Source organism: Natator depressus, chromosome 23, assembly GCF_965152275.1.
Source record: "Natator depressus isolate rNatDep1 chromosome 23, rNatDep2.hap1, whole genome shotgun sequence".
Classification (NCBI taxonomy): domain Eukaryota; kingdom Metazoa; phylum Chordata; order Testudines; family Cheloniidae; genus Natator; species Natator depressus.
The window spans coordinates 4,411,354-4,432,422 of record NC_134256.1 but is presented as its reverse complement, the minus strand read 5'-3'; the positions used below and the strand labels follow the sequence as shown (position 1 = coordinate 4,432,422).

The window sequence follows — 21,069 nt, the reverse complement described above, 5'->3', positions numbered from 1 at the left end:
GCCACATCCCAGAGCCTTTGCCCCTAGCCAGAGCCCTCATCCCTCCACACCCCAACCCTCTGCCCTAACCCTGAACTCTCTCCTGCACCCTGAACCCCTCATCCCCAGCCTCACCCCGCAGCCCTCACCTCTGTACCCCCAACCAGAGCCCTCACCCCTGCACATACCCCAACCGTCTGCCCCAGCCCTGAGCCCCCTCCCACACTCCGAACCCCTTGGCCCCACCCATCACCTCCATATGGTTGCACATAACAAAATTTATTCCGCACATAGATGTAAAAAATGAGAGCGAACACTAATGTAGACCAGGCCTTAGGAACAGAAATCTCATTGAAAGTCACTTGGAGCTGGAGTGAGGTAGGAGAATCACTTGGGAAACAAAGGCCAGGTCTATAGTACAGTCTTCCGCCAGTCAGGGAATCACATCTCTTCACGTCCTGGACCAACAGAGCAGGGGCAGCAGAGTCTGTAGCATAGCCACAGTTGCACCAGTAAAACTGTGCTTGTTTTACCCATGGGGCAGTGGGTTCCTATACAGGCACAAAGCACAGCTTTGCCAGTATACCTGCGTCCAGACTAGGAGCACTTTGCCAGGACGGTAGACCGCTAACATGCTCTGAGTGCAAGCATAGTCAAGAGGTGAGTTTTGAAAACCCTTTCTAAAATACAGAGACTTTGTCCCCCCTAGGAAGCATAACTATGGTGGCAAACCCCCTAGGAGAGATATAGTTTATACCTGTCCTCAAACTGCTATATGTTTAGAAAATGGACTTTTTTGCCAGTGTAACTGCATCTAGTCTAGGGCTTTTGCCACAGAGCAATGTCAACCAAGGGTGTGAGTCCCCCCCGCCCCAAACACATACACTCTGTCCTCAGCAATAGAGCTATGCGAGCAAAATTCTTATGTGCAGATCAGGCTTTGATTTACACTCATGCAAAACTCCCAGAAACTTCATCTAGAGCTGGATCCAGTAAAGACCTCAGGGTGCAACCCTTTGTGAGCAAATCAACCGGGAATTCCTGACAGTGCCCTTTTTATGGGGACCTCTAGCTGTGCTGTGCAAAGAAATGCACACAGCGCTCTTCTGAAAGCCACAGAATTGAAAAATCAATTATTTGGTCACCTCTAACTCTAATCCCTCCCTCTTCGCTGCCCTTCATTCCTTTTAGAGCAATGCCCCATTAGCTCAGACCCCTCCTCCCTTCTGTGGTGACACCCCCACCTCAACACTCCCAAGGAGACCCCTCCAGCCCAAGACCACTAATTTAGCCCCCACCTCCAGGGTGAACCCCCATCCCAGGCCCCTCCTCCCTGCTGGGGTGACACCCCCTAGTTCAACCCCTCTCATAGCAACTCCCCCATCCCGGGCTCCTCCTCTTTCTTGGGGAGACACCCCCTAGCTCAGCCCCTCTCACAGCAACCCCCCCATCCCAGGTCCCTCGTCCCTCCTCCCTCCTGGGGTGACACCCCCTAGCTCTGCCTCTCTCATAGCAACCCCCCATCCCGGGCCCCTCCTCCCTCCTGGGGTGATACCGCCTAGCTCCCCCCCTCTCATAGCACCCCCCCATCCCGGGCCCCTCCTCCCTCCTGGAGTGACACCCCCTAGCTCCGCCCCTCTCATAGCACCCCCCCCATCCCAGGCCCCTCCTCCCTCCTGGGGTGACACCCCCTAGCTCCGCCCCTCTCATAGCAACCCCCATCCCAGGCCCCTCTTCCCTCCTGGGGTGACACCCCCCTAGCTCCGCCCCTCTCATAGCACCCCCCCATCCCGGGCCCCTCCTCCCTCCTGGAGTGACACCCCCTAGCTCCGCCCCTCTCATAGCACCCCCCCATCCCGGGCCCCTCCTCCCTCCTGGGGTGACACCCCCCTAGCTCCGCCCCTCTCATAGCACCCCCCCATCCCGGGCCCCTCCTCCCTCCTGGGGTGACACCCCCTAGCTCCGCCCCTCTCATAGCAACCCCCATCCCGGGCCCCTCCTCCCTCCTGGGGTGACACCCCCTAGCTCCGCCCCTCTCATAGCAACCCCCATCCCGGGCCCCTCCTCCCTCCTGGGGTGACACCCCCTAGCTCCGCCCCTCTCATAGCACCCCCCCATCCCGGGCCCCTCCTCCCTCCTGGGGTGACACCCCCTAGCTCCGCCCCTCTCATAGCAACCCCCATCCCGGGCCCCTCCTCCCTCCTGGGGTGACACCCCCTAGCTCCGCCCCTCTCATAGCAACCCCCATCCCGGGCCCCTCCTCCCTCCTGGGGTGACACCCCCTAGCTCCGCCCCTCTCATAGCACCCCCCCATCCCGGGCCCCTCCTCCCTCCTGGGGTGACACCCCCTAGCTCCGCCCCTCTCATAGCACCCCCCCATCCCGGGCCCCTCCTCCCTCCTGGAGTGACACCCCCCTAGCTCCGCCCCTCTCATAGCAACCCCCATCCCGGGCCCCTCCTCCCTCCTGGAGTGACACCCCCTAGCTCCACCCCTCACATAGCAACCCCGCCCCCATCCCAGGCCCCTCCTCCCTCCTGGAGTGACACCCCCTAGCTCCGCCCCTCTCTTAGCAACCCCCCATCCCGGGCCCCTCCTCCCTCCTGGAGTGACACCCCCTAGCTCCGCCCCTCTCATAGCACCCCCCCATCCCGGGCCCCTCCTCCCTCCTGGGGTGACACCCCCTAGCTCCGCCCCTCTCATAGCAACCCCCATCCCGGGCCCCTCCTCCCTCCTGGGGTGACACCCCCTAGCTCCGCCCCTCTCATAGCAACCCCCATCCCGGGCCCCTCCTCCCTCCTGGGGTGACACCCCCTAGCTCCGCCCCTCTCATAGCACCCCCCCATCCCGGGCCCCTCCTCCCTCCTGGAGTGACACCCCCCTAGCTCCGCCCCTCTCATAGCAACCCCCATCCCAGGCCCCTCCTCCCTCCTGGAGTGACACCCCCTAGCTCCGCCCCTCTCATAGCACCCCCCCATCCCGGGCCCCTCCTCCCTCCTGGGGTGACACCCCCTAGCTCCGCCCCTCTCATAGCAACCCCCATCCCGGGCCCCTCCTCCCTCCTGGGGTGACACCCCCTAGCTCCGCCCCTCTCATAGCACCCCCCCATCCCGGGCCCCTCCTCCCTCCTGGGGTGACACCCCCTAGCTCCGCCCCTCTCATAGCACCCCCCCATCCCGGGCCCCTCCTCCCTCCTGGAGTGACACCCCCCTAGCTCCGCCCCTCTCATAGCGACCCCCATCCCGGGCCCCTCCTCCCTCCTGGGGTGACATCCCCTAGCTCCGCCCCTCTCATAGCAACCCCCCATCCCGGGCCCCTCCTCCCTCCTGGAGTGACACCCCCTAGCTCCGCCCCTCTCATAGCACCCCCCCATCCCGGGCCCCTCCTCCCTCCTGGAGTGACACCCCCTAGCTCCACCCCTCACATAGCAACCCCGCCCCCATCCCAGGCCCCTCCTCCCTCCTGGAGTGACACCCCCTAGCTCCGCCCCTCTCTTAGCAACCCCCCATCCCGGGCCCCTCCTCCCTCCTGGAGTGACACCCCCTAGCTCCGCCCCTCTCATAGCACCCCCCCATCCCGGGCCCCTCCTCCCTCCTGGAGTGACACCCCCTAGCTCCGCCCCTCTCATAGCAACCCCCCATCCCAGGCCCCTCCTCCCTCCTGGAGTGACACCCCCTAGCTCCGCCCCTCTCATAGCACCCCCCCATCCCAGGCCCCTCCTCCCTCCTGGAGTGACACCCCCTAGCTCCGCCCCTCTCATAGCACCCCCCCATCCCAGGCCCCTCCTCCTTCCTGGAGTGACACCCCCTAGCTCCGCCCCTCTCTTAGCAACCCCCCATCCCGGGCCCCTCCTCCCTCCTGGAGTGACACCCCCTAGCTCCACCCCTCACATAGCAACCCCGCCCCCATCCCAGGCCCCTCCTCCCTCCTGGAGTGACACCCCCTAGCTCCGCCCCTCTCATAGCACCCCCCCATCCCGGGCCCCTCCTCCCTCCTGGGGTGACACCCCCTAGCTCCGCCCCTCTTATAGCAACCCCCATCCCGGGCCCCTCCTCCCTCCTGGGGTGACACCCCCTAGCTCCGCCCCTCTCATAGCAACCCCCATCCCGGGCCCCTCCTCCCTCCTGGAGTGACACCCCCTAGCTCCGCCCCTCTCATAGCACCCCCCCATCCCGGGCCCCTCCTCCCTCCTGGAGTGACACCCCCTAGCTCCGCCCCTCTCATAGCACCCCCCCATCCCGGGCCCCTCCTCCCTCCTGGAGTGACACCCCCCTAGCTCCGCCCCTCTCATAGCACCCCCCCATCCCGGGCCCCTCCTCCCTCCTGGGGTGACACCCCCTAGCTCCGCCCCTCTCATAGCAACCCCCATCCCGGGCCCCTCCTCCCTCCTGGGGTGACACCCCCTAGCTCCGCCCCTCTCATAGCACCCCCCCATCCCGGGCCCCTCCTCCCTCCTGGAGTGACACCCCCTAGCTCCGCCCCTCTCATAGCAACCCCCCATCCCGGGCCCCTCCTCCTTCCTCCGCCCCCTCCACCTTGCTGCGCAGCGCAGCGCAGCACGCGCGCCGGCGGGTGGGGGTTATGCGTGGCGACGCACGACGTCGCCTCGCGTGCGTGGTGTGGCGCGGCGCGTGTCACGTGGGAGTTGGGGGCCAGCCCGGCGCTGGGGCGGCCGAGCGGCGATGCCCAAGTACTGCCGGGCGCCGAACTGCTCCAACTCGGCCGGGCAGCGCCGGCCGGGCCGCGAGCGCCTCAGCTTCTATAGGTCAGTCCCGCGTGACGTCAGGACGCGTCACGCGCCGGTCCGGGGTGTCACGCGCGCGGCGCTCTCGCCCCCCTTTCCCCACCCCCCCGAGCAACGCGGGACGGGAGGCGGGCGCCGGCCTGGAGGGGGGCGGAGCAGGTGGGGGACTGTGGAGCGGGAGGGCTATGAGGGGGCAGTGAGGTGAGGGGGCGGGATGCAGCGGGGGGCAGGAGGCAGTGAGGTGAGGGTGGGGGGGCAGGAGGCAGTGGGGGGCAGTTGGGGGAGGCAGTGAGGTGATGGGGAGGACTGTGGAAGGGGCAGGGAGCAGGAGGCAGTGGGGGGCAGTCTGGGGGGGCAGGAGGCAGTGAGGTGAGGGGGAGGACCGTGGAAGGGGCAGGAGGTGGTGGGGGGCAGGAGGCAGTGGGGTGAGGGTGGGGGGGTAGGAGGCAGTGGGGGGCAGGAGGCAGTGGGGTGAGGGTGGGGGGCGGGAGGCAGTGGGGTGATGGGGAGGACCGTGGAAGGGGCAGGAGGCGGTGGGGTGAGGGTGAGGGGGTGGGATGCAGTGGGGGCAGTCTGGGGGGGCAAGCGGCAGTGGCATGAGGCGGAGGACCATGGAAGGGGCAGGATGTGGTGGTGCGGGGCAGGAGGCAGTGAGGTGAGGGGGTGGGATACTGGGGGGCAGGAGGCAGTGGGGTGAGACACAGTGGGGAGCAGGAGGAAGTGGGGTGGGGAGGAGGCAGCAAGGTGAGGGGGAGGACCGTGGAAGGGGCAGCAAGTGTGGGGGGGCAGGAAGCAGCAGGAGGCAGTGGGGTGGGGAGGAGGACTGTGGAGGGGGCTGGACAGGGGCCGTCTGGGGGGGTAGGAGGCAGTGGGGTGAGGGGGAGGACCGTGGAACAGGCAGGAGTTGGGGGGGGGGTAGGAAGCAGCAGGAGGCAGTGAGGTGAGGGGGCGGGATGCAGTGGGGGTCAGTCTGGGGGGGGGGCAAGAGGCAGTGGGGTGAGGGGGAGGACCGTGGAAGGGGGAGGAGGTGGTGGGGAGGGGCAGGAGGCAGTGAGATGAGGGGGCGGGACACAGTGGGGGGGTGGTCTGGGGGGCAGGAGGCAGTGGGGTGAGGGGGAGCACAGTTGGCGTGGGGAGTGGGCCATACAGGGGTGAAGTGCATGAAATTCCCCTCCCCCAGTAGCAGGATGGTGCTGTCATATCAGTATGTGCTGCGTGGTGGGTGTTGCCAGGTACTGTAAATTACTTTCGGGGTAGGCGGGCCCTTTATTTAATAGCAGTGAGTGACAGGCGCCGTATGCTTACAGGGATGCTTACAATACCAGGGTGTAGCCATGGCTAATAGGCCCTAGGCACTGTAAGGTATTGGAATGGGGCAGGGAAATGCGCTGGAGAGCAGGAGAATCTTTCACTGTATCTGTTTTATTGGTGTCTGGCTGAGCCCATGCACCTGCTGCCCTGGGGTGTAGGGGGAGAAGAGCAGGGTGTCAAATATTTGGAACTTAGCACTGCCCTGGGGTTGATATTCAGGCCCTGCCAGCCGAATCCTGGTGTCTGCTGCCACCTCTCTAATCACTGTTATCTGCTTGCATATTTGATAGCATATGGGCCAAGAGTAGTGCTCGGGGAGTCAGGACTTTTAGGTCCTCTTCCTAGCTAGCCTGGTGACTCACTGCTTGAATTTGGGCAAGCTCTTCACCTTTCTGTCACTCCATTTCCCCATCTGTAAAATGGGAATCATAACACGGACCTGCCTCAAAGGGGGCTGTGAAGCTAAATCAGTGAATGTTTGTGGGTTGCTTGGAGATCAGAGGCTGAATGTGGCCGTGACAGCGTGAGGTTTGGTTGTCACTGAAGACCTGTTCTGATGTCCATGCAGGTTTCCCTTGCATAACCCAGAACGACTCCAACAATGGCTCTCTCAGATGAACCAAGAGAAGTGGGTACCCACCAGATACCAGCATTTATGCAGCGAGCACTTTGCTCCGTCGTGTTTCGAATACAGGTGGGGGGTTCGCTATCTAAAGCCTGATGCTGTCCCCACCATCTTTCAACTGTCTGAAAACCCCCTGGTAAGTCTCTGGTCATCAACTGATATGGGGAGTTTCCAGTGTGAACTCAGTGGGGGATGCTTGGGAGAGAGTTTGACAAAATAGCTGACTTGGGAGGAGCATGGCTGAGTAGCTAGTGTAGCGGACTGAGCTCTATTCTTTACTCTGGGAAGAAATTATTCCCATACTCATAGTTGGGGAAACTGAGGTACAGAAGTATGAAGGGACTCAAAGTAAGGGCTTCCGAGTTATATTCCCGACCCTGGGAATGGGGTTTAGTGGCTAGAGCAGGAGGGACTGGAATGCAGCTCCTGGGTTCTACTCTCAACCCTGGGAGTGGGGTCCGGTGGTTAGAACATGGGGGACCTGGGGACTCAGGGCTCCTGGATGCTGTTCCCAACTCTGTTACTGACTCTGTGTGACCTTGGACGAGTCTCTTCCCCTCTGTAGCCTAGTTGTCCCATCTGTAAAATAGGAAGAATGATATTGACCGCTTCCTGAGGGGACTGTGAAGCTTTGAGCCCCTTGAGGCGAGCTTGAGTCACTGTGTTTTTATTACTTGTATGAATCTGGCAAGATGATCAGAAACCAGCCTAGTCACTGTCAGGTGACCTGCCTATACCTGCCCCTGGTTCAGCAGGCTAGTGACAGTCTGTCACTCCCCGAGCAAACAGCTTGAGAGTAAACAGCTCTGTCATGTGACTTAACAAAGGCTAATAGCAATGGAGGAAATAATTGCCTAATCGGAACATAGGAGTGGGAGGTGAGGAGCATGTGGCTCTGTCTGACTGTGCGTGCTTGTGCAAGGTGTTGGAGAGGGGGCTGGATTGATGACTCAGGGACCCCAGAGGCAGGCCTTTGACAGCACTTTAAATCTGGGCAGTCCCTGCAAAGCCCCCTGGGGAATGGCAGCTAGTAATGCAGTTGAGAATCAGGCCTGTTGGAAAACCTAAAGCCACTTTGCACTATTCAGGAGTGCAAAGGGGACTGAAAGTGAGCAGAAACGGCTGCTTGAGCCTCCCTCTTGTGTCAGAGGCCTCCCCAGCTGGCATAGAGCAGGTGTAAGGGTCCTGCTTATAACACCTGGCGTGGGGATAGATCAGGGCACGGCCAGAGCACACAGCAATGTGTGTGTGTGTGTGTGTGTGAGGGGGTGGCCGGGGGGTGGCCAGAGAGCACTGTGCTGTGTCCATCCTCTGCTCCCCAGGGCCCATAGGCAAAAGAGCATAACTTAGAGCAGCTCTGAGGCTGCTGTAATTGACATTGGAAGCCAGATAAGGCTCTCCTGCAGCATAGAGGAATGCAAAGGGAACTGCTAGCCGCCTCTTCCTCCTGCCTCAAGCAGGACAGGTAATTGGGCCCCCTCACCTCTGCATTGTCATTCAGAGGCAAACACATATTGTTTCTTTGGTGGCTTGCAGAAGAGGGAGAATCTTGCCAGGCCTCCATGCGAAACACAGACCAAGAAGCTAATCATTGAGACCAGCATGGACAGGACCTTGCAGGGGCCACAAGCCGTGGCTGCCCACCCCACTCAGGATACACTGGAAGCTCTCGCCATAGCTATCGACCCAGGTCTGTCCTCAGCCCCAATCTACGTGGAAACCCAGCCCTCTGTCTCGGATCTGGACCTCCATGCCCTCTCCTCCCCTCTGGTCGGGGCGGTGAACCTGATGCCTCTCGTTCAGATCGTGGAGCCGCTCAACGCTGTGGCCCTGGCCATGGCCTCGCCCACGGAGGGCGTAGAGTCCATCCCCATCCATCTCCCGGGCCAGCCGTTTCCTCCCACCATGGACCAGTGTGTGGATTTCTCCGTTGAGGCTTCACCGGACTCTTTCGTGGCGGACGTGCCTGAGCAGTTTGCCACAGAGATCATGGTCTCTTGTGAGGATGCTGCTGTGGTGGACCAGCCTGAGGGCACCTTCGCTGCTGATCAGCCGCATACCTTGGTGGCCACGGTGGACCCACAGGAGATCGCAGACCAGGGCACCCTCTTCATTGAGAACGTGTCCATCCAGCCCCTTCTGGAAACCGACCCTTCCACCGCAGCTGTCTTGAGCTCTCTGCAGGTGTCAACCACCCAGATGGTGGCATATTTCGAGACCATCCCCACCGCGCCAGTGGTGACCTCCGGTGCCATGGGGCCGCTGACGTCCAGTGCGTCGCCTCCCGAGACTGTGTTGTCCTCAGCCTTGACGGTGCCCATTGTCTCCACGGTGCCCATCGTGTCGAACTATGCCGCCGGCTCCCTGGATGACGACGACGACTCCTCCACCATTGAGGTGGAGCTTTGTGCCGAAACCCTGGAGGAGCAGCTCGAGGAGCACCGCTACCACAAGAACGAGCTAACCACCCAGCAGCTGGTCGACCTGGTGATGGGCCTGCAGAAGAAGGTCAAGGTGCTGCAGCAGCGACATCGGCGTCACTGCACCAAACTGGAAGCCATGGAGGGCGTAGTGGAGCAGCTGAGGAAGGAGAGCCTGGTGTCGGAGGAGAAGCTCAAGCTGCTGGAGATGGTAGGTTGGCGCGTGTCTAAGCTCTGTCTGCCTGTCTAAGGGTATGTTCTGATGCTTGCCGGGTCCCTCACCACCAGTTGCCCTTAGCATGAGGGAGTCTTGTCTGTCCCTGCTGTGGGTTGGCTTCCTGAAACTACCAGCCTCGGGAGCACAAGTGCTGCCTTCCAGGCCTCTGCAGGCCCCTCTTTCTCCACACAGGTAAGCAATAGGCACATGTCGTCTTGCCGTGGGCCTAGCCCTGTTCCTCTGAACACTGACAGAACTTGTAGATTTGCTGTTCCCAAAGGAGAAGTCCACTCCAGCTTGTAAGATGCAACTCTGGACACCACTTTAGTACACACACAGACACCCACCCACCGCGTAGGTATCTATATAGTAAAAACAAGAATCGGTTCAGCATCCAAGGACAGAGATTCCAGTGATAGTGGGTCGGAATATTGGAAACGGTTACATATGAAACAAAATCATAACATGCTTTCTAGAGATTATATTTAATTCACACAAGGCGTTTTCATACCTCCTACAGCGGGGGCTCTCAACCCTTTTCTTTATGAGGCCCCCGCAGCATGCTATAAAAACTCCACAGTCCAGCTGTCCCACAACAACGGTTTTTCTGCGTATAAAAGCCAGGGCCAATGTTAGGGGCGTAGCAAGGAGGGCAATTGCCGGGACCCCCACGAAGCTAAGTTGATCAGGCTTTGGCTTCAGCCCTGGATGGTAGGACTCAGGGACCCGAGCTGCAATCCTGGGTGGCAGGACTTTGGCTTTCTGCCCTGGGCCCTAGTGAGTTTAATGCCAGCCATGCTTGGTGGACCCCCTGAAAACTGCTTGTGGCCCCCCAGGGGGCCCTGGACCCCTGGTTGAGAACTACTGTCCTACAAGATAGCCTACCCCAAGTCCTTTCCCCAGCATTTTCAGCCAGTAAGGTTGAGACCTCTTCTCATAAAATCAATCCCACTGACAGCTTGTTCTTACAGATTGAAGGACTAATGGGGGTTCATAGGCACCCCCTAGAAATAGTCCCCCAAGCCATTGTTTGCAAACAGGATAAACCCCCTGTAGCTTGTTTTTTCCTGTGCTGCTTTCTCTTTGATGGCACATCCCTCTGTTAGCATTTGACAAGCCAGACCAGAGAGAGAAATGTTTCTTAGCTAATTATTCTAAAGAAACATAACTCCTTAAATATCCCCTGTACATCCATCTTACAATGATCAAGAGGACCAGTATATGACACGCTTTCAGTAGACCCTGACATGGACCTTTGGTGAACTAGAATGTAAATACCGGACTCCGGAGACGCCTGTAGCCCTCTGTCAGTTGGCACCATGAGGTCCCTGGGTCACACATGTATGCATACATGGGGGTGATTGCAATTCGTGTGGAAGTACCTGTGCTAGTTGCACTCCTGAAGTCAGGATGTGGCACTGCGGGCTAGCTGGAGTACGTCTCCAAGACCAACCCGTGGCTGCAGTGTAGACATAGCCGTAGGTACTATCATGGTGGTATCTCTGCACTTCACAATCTTTAAAATCCTGTGGGGCAGGGCTCTTGTCCCCATTGTATAGATGGGGAACTGAGGCTCTGAGAGGCTAAGTGACTTGCCCGAGGTCACACAGGAAGCCTGTGGCAGAGCTGGGAATTGAACCTGGGTCTCCTAAGCAGTGCTCTAGCCACTGGAACACCGTTCTGTTCTACCTAGTGGCTATGTCCCGTAGAGAATGCAGATACGGACCTTTAGCTCAAGCAGTAGCAACTCATGAAGTTAGAGCTAGGGGTCCCATGTTTGATACCCACAAACAGCCTGAGCAGGATGCTCTGAGTGCCTCATTTGGGGATACAAGGGGTGGGATTTTTTCCTGCTTTGGTGGGTGTGGGACAGACCGTATAGCCTATTGTTCCCTACTCTATGCCGTATGTGGGGCCAGATTCATCCAGCTGGCTTCACTCTGCTCTGTGGAACAGCTCCAGGGAAGGATGTGGCCTGGTATGCTGTCCTGGTGACTGGGTGGCCCAGTGTCTTGTGGGTGTCTGTTCCTAATGGTGGTGTCGCTGCTATGGGAATCAAGGCTACAACAAGCGTTGGAAAGTTGTTCCCATCTGCCAGCCTGTCTCGCTGTCCCTGTGTGAGGAGAAGTGGGGGGAGAGGTCTTTTGCAGCGAGCAGGGGTCTGTGTGCCAAGCCAAACCACTAACTCCCACATCGCCTTGGCCCAGAATCCATTGGGCCATTGGGACCAAGCACCCCCTCTTCCCTGGTGGGGTGATGATGGAGGTACCTTGGTAGGGGGAGTGGGGCACTTTTCAACATTACCCAGGATGACCGGGGTGAATACTACCACCTGGTTACAGCGGGAGGACACCCTGTCTGTGCCACACCAGGGGAAACTCTCCCCAGCCACCAGCTGCTGGCAACACAGGTGCACTGCTCTGGGCTCCAGGAGCCCCCTCTTTCCCAATGCAGGCTAGCAGTTTACACAGCCCACTTTGTTACATGTGAGTGCCCAGTCCCCTATTTTCTGGATGCCTGCAGGGTGCGCCAATCCGCTGTCTGTGTGGAAGCAGTGCACCCCTGTTCAGTGGCTTCTCAGTTCAGCACTCTCCTTAGATACGTCTATAGTAAAACCATATTAAAGCTCGAGGTAAAGATTCAAACTAAAGGCAACTGTAAGGGTTTGGAAACATAAGGGTTCCAACCTGGTGGCCTCTCTGCCGTTGAACTCCTCAGGCGCATGTGACCGTTAACATGCACAATACAGAGGCTTTGCAAACAGGGATTCTAAAACAATCACTCTCTGCTTGAGATGGCCCAAGAGATATACCGATCCAGACAAAACACACACACCTCCACGCATTCCCTGCATCAGTTTCCTCACCTCTCTGAAACTTCTTTGGACTTAGATCAGAGTCGAAAAGTCAGTGGCACCTTTTATTGACTTCTGGGGCAGGGAAATGACACACAATAAAAAACAGGTGTCCAGGACCCTCCTCCTGCAACTCACGGCTTCTCTTCTGAACCCTACTCTTGCTCTCTTTCTTCTCCAGCAAGCTTCTCTGACCTTGAGTGGTACTGCAGTCAGAAAAGCTGTCTTCTGCTATGAAAGTGTGTCCCTTTTTTTCCTCTCTATGGTCTCTGAGTTCATATGGCTTAGCAATAACATCCAGTTTCTTTGTTTCTCCCCTTCTGGGAAATTCCAGTGTTCCAAACCCAAGGCCCCCGCAGAGGTGCTGGAAAAAACCAGTCCTCTTAGCTTCAGCCAGCGCCTGGTCCCGAGGCGCACTCCCAATTGAATGAGAGCCATTCAGGTTAATAAGTCTCCGTTGCCCCTGGTCTGGAAGAGACATGCTACAGCCCTGAGAGCAGATGGTGGAACCCACATACACCGAGGCATTCAGTGATACAGCAGTGTCATAAAATCAACCAATACATAGCTTCCTCACCGTCATAGGAGCCAGTTCTTGCAAATAGTACTAGCAAGAAGGCACGGTGGCCCCATGGTTAGGGTGCCAGTATGGGAGACCCAAGTGCAATTCTCTGTGCAGCTACAAACCCCCTGTATGACCTGTTGCAAGTCACTTAGCCTCACAGGGGTCTTGTGGGGGGAAATACACTAAAGATTGTGAGATGCTCAGATACTATGGTGATGGGCACTATAGAAGTACCCTAGATGGATAATAAATCTGGTAATGTTCACAGCTCTGTATCTTCCCCCGCCCCTTGAGAGGCTGTTAATAACTTGTGCCATGGAGATAGAGTTGCTCAGAGCCCTTACTAGACGATCTTTCCATTGACTAGTGCAATAACCTTCCATGCCTAATCATCTATTGTGGGAGTGGCTTGTGTCTGTCCTTAAGTGCCAAATTGGCTGTGGTGTTGGGTTCTTTGTTAGCACATCTGTTCGGCTGTCTGTTCAGTCACCATTCTCTCCCTGTCGCTGGGCTCGGATGCAAAAAGATTCACACACAGCTCTTGTTTTAGGAGGGTTTTAATTGTTAACTTTGAACTTTCCCCTCATCCTCAATTGGAATTCACTCACCAGTTTATTGTTTTTGATCATTTTAATTGAACTGGATAAATGCATGTGGATGGACTGTATCCCCCAGTCCTCCTCAGATCGTAGCTTGAAGTTGGATCTTTTCCTGCTGCTCACTCATGCTGGTCGTGAAACCAGAGGCTTTGATTTAATTTATTGCCTACACGAGGGGTTTTCAAACTGGGAGTTGTGACCCCTTAGGGGGTCGCGAGGTTATTACGTGGGGGGTTGCGAGGTGTCAGCCTCCACCCCAAACCGTGCTTTGCCCCCAGCATTTATAATGGTGTTAAATGTATTTAAAAGTGTTTTTAATTTATAAGGGGGGGGTTGCACTCAGAGGCTTGCTGTGTGAAAGGGGTCACCAGTACAAAAGTTTGAGAACCACTGGCCTACACTGTATTGTGGGGCTGGGAAGTTGGGGGCCTGGCAGAGTTGTCTCTGTTAGGATGAGAAATTGATTTTACGAGTCAGGTAGACTCACGCTGTCATCTTGTCTATATACAACTATCTCTACCAAGTGCTGATTCCCTGAATACAGTACAAACAAAACAGGCATCTTCCTTGCTCATACATCTTCAAGTCTGTCCCTCCAGAGCGGGCTGTCCCCAAGAAATCCCATCTCTCTGCTTCCTGTCAGGGTCACACTCACAGCTCCTTCCCCTGGCTCTCTTGCCTAGCTTTTGTGTCTGCAGCCAGGGCCCCTCCTCAGTTTACATGGCATAGCTCTGATGTGCCATCCAGCCTGTTCCCTTGGGCTGTCAGCCTTTCTTGTCTGCAGCTGCCATCAAGTGGCTTGATTGCGCCTTCTGTTTAGCCTAAAAGAGTGCTTGGCCACACCCATTGGCTACAGTGGGGCCTGTGATTGTGTTTGGATCCAAGGTTTGCTTGCTGGCAGCCTTTAGCCCTTTCAGCATGACAGTATGTTTATTCCGATGAAGTGGGCTGTAGCTCACGAAAGCTTATGCTCAAATAAATTGGTTAGTCTCTAAGGTGCCACAAGGACTCCTTTTTCTTTTTGTGAATACAGACTAACACGGCTGCTGCTCTGAGACCTGACGTATGTTTACCTCCACGCTTTCCTGTAGCATTTTGGAATAGGGGGTATGGGAGAGGCAGTTGAAGCAAAATTATGTTGCATGAAACAGGATCTGCTTTACCCAGGCCAGACTAAGATAATTGTGGTAGTCCCTTCTAGCCTTAAAACAAACAAACAAACAAACAAAAAAAAACTACTGATCTGTGGACCTGAGGGTTTGTCTACCCAGGGAAACTGACCAGAATAGCTTCCCATATGGATACTCTTATTCCAGAATATCTATAGGACTTGAAATCCATACCCTGCCTTGTTCCAGAATAACTTCCCCATGTTGATGAGCCCTGAAATAGTTGGGGTGGGGTCGAATGGCTTGTGAGCTTGACTAGGAGAGAGGCAGTGTCTTTCACTTCTAGGTCATCAGTTCAAGTGGAGGTTTCCGACCTCTGCCTGCGGTTCCCACCACAAACCAGGCCTCTTCCCAGCAGCCTAGGCAGAGAAGCCAAGGAATGCACAGGTCACTGAGACTGAAATCCTCTGTTGCCCCCTTTCTCTGTGATCTGCAGGACCCTTTCTAGGGCTCAGAGGGGAGAGTTCAGCCCCCAGGGTCCAATCAGCCCTTGGGTTCTCTGCTGAGGCTGCTGATGAGGGGCCTAAGTCCACCTCTGGCTTGTGCACCTCTAGCTCCTGCACCCTTGTTCGATAGCAACCAAACTCCTTTTGTCCATGGGCCACCAAACAGCTATCAGACGGGAACGACTCATTTGCTGTTCCCTGGGGCTGGATCTAAGGAGCGATCTGGAGCTAGAGTCAGAGAGCGTAAGGCCAGAAGGGACCACCAGACCATCTAGACTGATCTGCTGTATCTCACAGGCTACCATCAGCACCTGCGTGCTAAACGCAGCCACTGAAATTAGACCAAGTATTACAGCTTGCAGGAGATTGGATTATCATGTGCCACAGGCAGCGAATAGGAGGGACTGAGGGGCACCTGTGCCCAAGGCCCCAGCAGTGACAGGGAAATGATTCAATGAGAGAGACCCAGATCATCCCGGCAAGTGACCTGCCCCCCATGCTGGTGAAAACCCCCTGAGGTCCCCGCCAATGTGACCTTCCGGGGGGAAATTCCTTCTTGACGCTGAGGAGCAAGAACCAGCCAGCCAAGCACCAGAGGGTGCGTCTACACTGCAATGCAAAAACCCACGGCACCGAGGCTTGGAGCCCAGGTCCATTGACTTGAGCTGCGGGGCTAAAAATGGCAGTGTAGCTGCTCGGGCTGGAACCCAGGTTCTGAGACCTGCCGCTTGGTGGGTTTGAGTCTGGGCTCCAGCCCAAGCCTGACCGTCTACACTGCAATGTTGAGCCCTGCAAGCCGTGGCTGTGCTGTGGGTCTTTTATTGCAGTCTTAGATGTACACCTCTGAGCCCTGGCCCCTCCCGTCCTTTAAACAGCGCTGCCTGAAAACCTCTCCAAGCAAAATCTTTAACCTCCCGTCTTGCTCTTCCCCCAGGCTTGCCTGCAGTCCAGCGCGGTCATGCCAGAAAGCGGCAGCACGGTTGCCATCATCTGCCAAGAGGAAGACCGGGCTCTAGTGTACGCTGTTCCCCAGCTCCCAGAGGAAGGGAATGAGACAATCATCCACGTGGAAGAGCAGTAACCCAGAGACCCGTCCTCTAGAGCCCTCCGCTCCCTGCTTCACTGAGCTGCACGTTCACGGATCGCCCAGGTCCTTCTCTCCCCAGCAACAGGAGCGGCGATTCCCGTGCTGCTGGCGGTGATGCGGCAGCTGCGTATTCAATGGCCTTAATGCCATGGCACCTTATTTTTGTGGGGAGTGGAGAGGTGGGTTTGTTTCAGGTTGGAATGATTGTTTCTATAGGGTTTTCTCGTGGGGGGGATCGAGTTACTGGCTTGTCCATGCATCCACCTCCCCGAGCATCTGAGCTGCGGGGTCTTGCTGTCACCGGGTTAATAACCACCGATTAAAAGCCGTATTTACTCATGTACTCGCTCTGCCTGCGTATAAGCTGGCTGCCTGGTTGAGTGACAACAAAAATGAGTGGGGTGTGTATAGGCCAAGCCAACTCACCCCGTCCTAAGCTGCTGAAAACTCCTCCTGTCAGATCTCTGCTTTGCTCCTGGCCCTGAGGCTTCTGTCTCCCCTGGGTCATCCTGTGTATAAGCCCTCCCCCACTGATGCTTTGGAATCCTAGCACAAATTTCTCTCCCTATGCACAAGTGTCTGTGCGGATGGGAAATGGAACGAGCAGACTGAACCAGCAAAGCCAGGCTGGAAATCTTGAGGATACCAGTGCTTGCCCCAGATCTGGGCTGCAGAGGTCCTGGAGGGATGTGTGACTGTGTATCAGTTAACACTGGCCAGCTGCATTGTCACCCAAAACGCTGTCTTTACAAGGCTCTCCGCTCCCCCACAGGGTCCCATGCATCCTGGGTGTGCGCAGTTTGCCGTGGTATTTAAATGGCTTGTTCTAGGCAGTAGTGCCAACCCCAAATGTTCAAAACATCACCAAAATATCAGGAGCTTGGCTTTCAGATCTTGAGATGATGTAAAAATAAGGGCTTTGGGGTTCTTTTTATTGGCCTTCTGCTTTTTGAGCCTTTAGGGTACCCTGGGGTCGCATTTTGAAGCTTTCTCCCCAGCCAGGAGGGCTAGAAACTTACTTTTGCTTTAAGAATGAAGGCTGCAATCATCACATCTCCAGGAGCTGGAGCTTTAAGGAAAATAATAATTTATCATGAGACTCAGGACAAAATCATGAGAGTTGGCAACACTGTGTAGGAGGCTTGTAATGGTGCAGGTTTAGCAGCTGGGGAGATGGGCAGGGCCAGTCACTTCAGGGAACGTGGACGTGTGCACTAGCTCTGCGGAAAGGTTTGTGGCTGCCAGGAGTTGGGGTCATCAGAAAGCTTGATAAAGGATTTGTCAGAGGGGTTAGGCACCTGGGATTTTGGTGGGTGGGGGTGGAAAGATGGGGGTGTCTCCTGACTCCTGCTTTTTTCTGAGCCTAATCCATGAATGTTTAGAGCCTGACCCATGACTCCAATGGGGGCGCCTGTGCTGAGTGCCCTAGCATTGCAGCCAGCTCTTGTCTATCCGGTTCCCTGTTTGGAAGACACTGCAGTTAAGCAATTCGGCTGCTATTGAGGATGATGGGAAAGCTCCCGTTGACTTGAGTAGGTGCAGGATTGGTCCCTGAATTGCAAGTTATCAGTAGAAGAGAAAGCATTGTTTAGATCTAAGGATAGCTCATCCTCCAAAGGCTTTAAAGCAAGGCTATCCACCCCATGTTGTCCCGTTGCCAGTGGCTTTCCCGGACTAGCTGTGTACTTGATTCTTTCCTGAGGGTGTGAATAAATTCTCTTCCACTTTATTTTTTTATTTAAGTTTATTTTTAATACAATTGTTTGCAAATGAAACAGCCGGAATCAAAGGTTGACTGGCGACACCACGATTTTAGATCTTGTTGAAGGTGTTGAGGGGAGGGACGGGGACCTCATCGTGCTTAAATCTTGATTTGTCTCTCCACCGGAGAGATTGTGTTTGTACCTGGTTAAAAAATGCTTTAATAAAAATGAATGATGATGACAAAGAAGTGCGGTTTCCACAGTGAAAAATTCTCCCTGGAGCATTTCCTTCCAGCCTATTGGGTGTATTAAAATCAGGGGTCTGATTTATTTATTTTTTCCTCCTCACTCTCTCCCAGTGTAAATCAGGAATAACGCCACTGCTGTCAGCGTGTGGAGCTGGGGCGCCGGTCCTGGGTCCACATGACGTCTGTACTGGAGCAGAGTGCCTGAGAGCACGTTTGCGCTGCGGTTTGGAGCCTGCCAGCCTGGCTTGACTGATGTGGGCTGGTGAGGCTTGCTTTGGCTTTCCAAAAAGTGCCATGTAGACAGTGCTCTGAAGTTGCATCTCGGGCTGGAGCTCGCATCTTCAAAGCGTTCCTGCTAGCCTTTGTCTGGCAGATTTGAGCTAGCGGATCTGTGCTGGGGCTTGGGGGCATCGCTGCTGCAGGCTCCAATATGCAGTATAGAGACACACTGAACCACTGGGCAGTCCATCCCCTCTAGGCACTTTTGGATGGCTACATCTCCTGCAGCAAACTTCTGCTTGTTCCCTTTCGTTTTTTAGTTGGGCTAACGCCATTCTCTGCCAAAGGAATGTTCCCTAAAGCCCATTATAAATCACACCATGAAGCCGGGTGGGTCCTGGATGTTTGAAAGTTGAGCTCTGCCATAAATATAAAGGGAAGGGTAATCACCTTTAAAATCTCTCCTGGCCAGAGGAAAAATCCTTTCACCTGTAAAGGGTTAAGAAGCTAAAGGTAACCTCGCTGGCACCTGACCAAAATGACCAATGAGGAGACAAGATACTTTCAAAAGCTGGGAGGAGGGAGAAAAACAAAGGGTCTGTGTCTGTGTGATGCGGGGACCTTCATGAAAACCTCCTAAGCTTACTTTTACCAGCTTAGGTTAAAACTTCCCCAAGGTACAAACTATTTTACCCTTTGCCCTTGGACTTCCACAACCAAACTTTATCTGGGTTCCTGAAAAAGCATAGTTTGGAAATGTCTTTCTTCCCAAAATCCTCCCAACCCTTGCACCCCACTTCCTGGGGAAGGTTTGGTAAAAATCCTCACCAATTTGCATAGGTGACCACAGACCCAAACCCTTGGATCTTAGGGCAATGAAAAAGCATTCAGTTTCCTTACAAGAAGACTTTTAATAGAAGTAAAAAAGAATCACCTCTGTAAAATCAGGATGGTGAATACCTTACAGGGTAATTAGATTCAAAACACAGAGAATCCCTCTAGGCACAACCTTAAGTTACAAAAAAGACACACAGACAGGAATATTCATTCTATTCAGCACAGCTATTTTCTCAGCCATTTAAAGAAATCCTAATCTAACACATACCTAGCTAGATTAGTTACTAAGTTCTAAGACTCCATTCCTGTTCTGTCCCCAGCAAAAGCATCACACAGACAGACACAGACCCTTTGTTTTTCTCCCTCCTCCCAGCTTTTGAAAGTATCTTGTCTCCTCATTGGTCATTTTGGTCAGGTGCCAGCGAGATTACCCTTAGCTTCTTAACCCTTTACAGGTGAAAGGATTTTTCCTTTGGCTAGGAGGGATTTTAAAGGTGATTACCCTTCCCTTTATATTTATGACAAACTCCATGTAAGGAAAACACAATCCCACCCCCAAGTGTATCGGTTGCAGCTAGTCCTTTATGTGTCTCCTTGCCACCCCGCACGCTCTCTGCAAAATGCTGTTGTGGATCTTCTTAATTTGAGCCTCCCTCTCCTTTCTGACCTGCGTTAATGAGCAGGGGAATGGTTAATAATTAAGGGAGGCCTAGTGGATAATGCACTGGCTTGGGTCTCAGGAGATATTGGTTCTATTCCCAACTCTGCTTGCTGGGTGAGCTTGGGTAAGTCACCCCACCTTCTCTGTGCTTCAGTTCGGGGTTGAGGATACCTATCTCCTTGGGATCTACTGATAAGTACCATATGAGAGCTAACAATGGGGACATTTAGGCTTTGCCTTGACTAAGGAAAGTAGTTGAGTTTAGGGCTGGCTTTGCTAACACGTGCCAGCTAAGCCTGACTGAAGTGTGTCCACTTTTCCGAGTCAGGATAAAGCCTTGTAAACATAATTGGCTTAGCAGCCGTTGAAATCAGTAAGGCAGTCTCCACATCAGAGCTATTGTTACAGGCTCTCTGCAAACTCAGGCAAGCTCTTCTGAATTGGTAACGCTGGGAGCAGCTCTCCCCTCTCAGATTGCTCTTAGTGCTGGTCCACACTTAAAATTAGGTCAACCTAGCTACATCGCTCAGGGCTGTGAAAAATCTCCTGTCCTGAGTGCTGTAGTTAGGTCAGCCTAACCCCAGTGTAGGCCCGGCTAGGTGAATGGAAGAATTCTAGCTACCGTCTCTTGGAGAGGTGGATTAGCAACATCAATAGAAACTCCTCTTCCGTCAATGTGGGAAGCATCCGTGCTATGGAGCTACAGCACCATCAGTTACGCTCAGAACAGTTACCCTCTCTCTGCCAGGGCGTCAGGCTCTCTGCAAACTCAGGCAGTCTCTGCATCAGTCACACTCTTCACATTTTGAAGATTTCCTTTGTAAGCATAACCGCCACAGACTTATATTTTCCCTTTATACAAAAGCTGAGGCTCTGGGGAACGAGTGGAAGGTCTGGCTGCACCCCCTGCCCCAATGAGTTCTTCAAGGGCACATCCCATTCTTTGTGAAACCTGGTCCTAGCTAGAATACAGCCCTAGCTCTGAGTTGTTAGTGTGGTGCTGCTAGGTTTTTCCAGCACACGGTGGCAGGGCGCAGCATTGCCCTGCTGCAGTATTCGCTCCCACAAGAGCTGCGTATGTGCAAAGTGATCTTCTCGTTGCAGAATGTCTGCGTGGAAAAGCTAACCTGACCCCAGAACAATCGGATGCTTGACTAGCATCCACCATACGTGCTTTAAACATGAATCTCCCAGGGGCATTGCAGCTTCCAAGCCACCATCCTCCATTTTGTCCAGCGTGTGTGGAAGGAGATCGGCTGATGGGGGGATGGAGTTTTATAGCTGCTTTTAAGGTGATTTGTAGTAATGGACGCTCGGTTTTCTCCTAGCTCCATGCCAGCTCCCTCCCCTGAATTACCGGCAAAATCTTTCACGCTTGACACAAAGG

The 21,069-nt window shown here is 55.1% G+C and overlaps 1 protein-coding gene across 2 annotated transcripts; it reads left to right on the top strand.

Moving 5' to 3' along the window:
- Positions 1-4,594: 4,594 nt before the first annotated feature.
- On the top strand, positions 4,595-17,955 carry THAP8 (THAP domain containing 8). Of its 2 annotated transcripts, none has more exons than XM_074937921.1 (4): positions 4,595-4,742; positions 6,601-6,793; positions 8,194-9,288; positions 15,862-17,955. In XM_074937921.1, exons 1-4 carry the CDS (start codon positions 4,660-4,662, stop codon positions 16,006-16,008), a joined length of 1,518 nt encoding a protein of 505 aa, XP_074794022.1. In that variant the 5' UTR covers positions 4,595-4,659; the 3' UTR covers positions 16,009-17,955. The 2 variants fall into 2 exon arrangements, with proteins under 2 accessions (XP_074794022.1, XP_074794023.1); XM_074937922.1 differs by lacking the exon at positions 4,595-4,742 and adding an exon at positions 5,913-5,953.
- The last annotated feature ends 3,114 nt before the right edge of the window (positions 17,956-21,069 follow it).

Bases quoted from the DNA above. Each gene is read 5' to 3' on its own strand.
- THAP8 (XM_074937921.1), top strand. From the start codon at position 4,660: ATGCCCAAGTACTGCCGGGCGCCGAACTGCTCCAACTCGGCCGGGCAG. The intron at 4,743-6,600 runs GTCAGTCCCGCG...ATGTCCATGCAG, and splicing joins GAGCGCCTCAGCTTCTATAG to GTTTCCCTTGCATAACCCAG. The intron at 6,794-8,193 runs GTAAGTCTCTGG...GGTGGCTTGCAG, and splicing joins AACTGTCTGAAAACCCCCTG to AAGAGGGAGAATCTTGCCAG.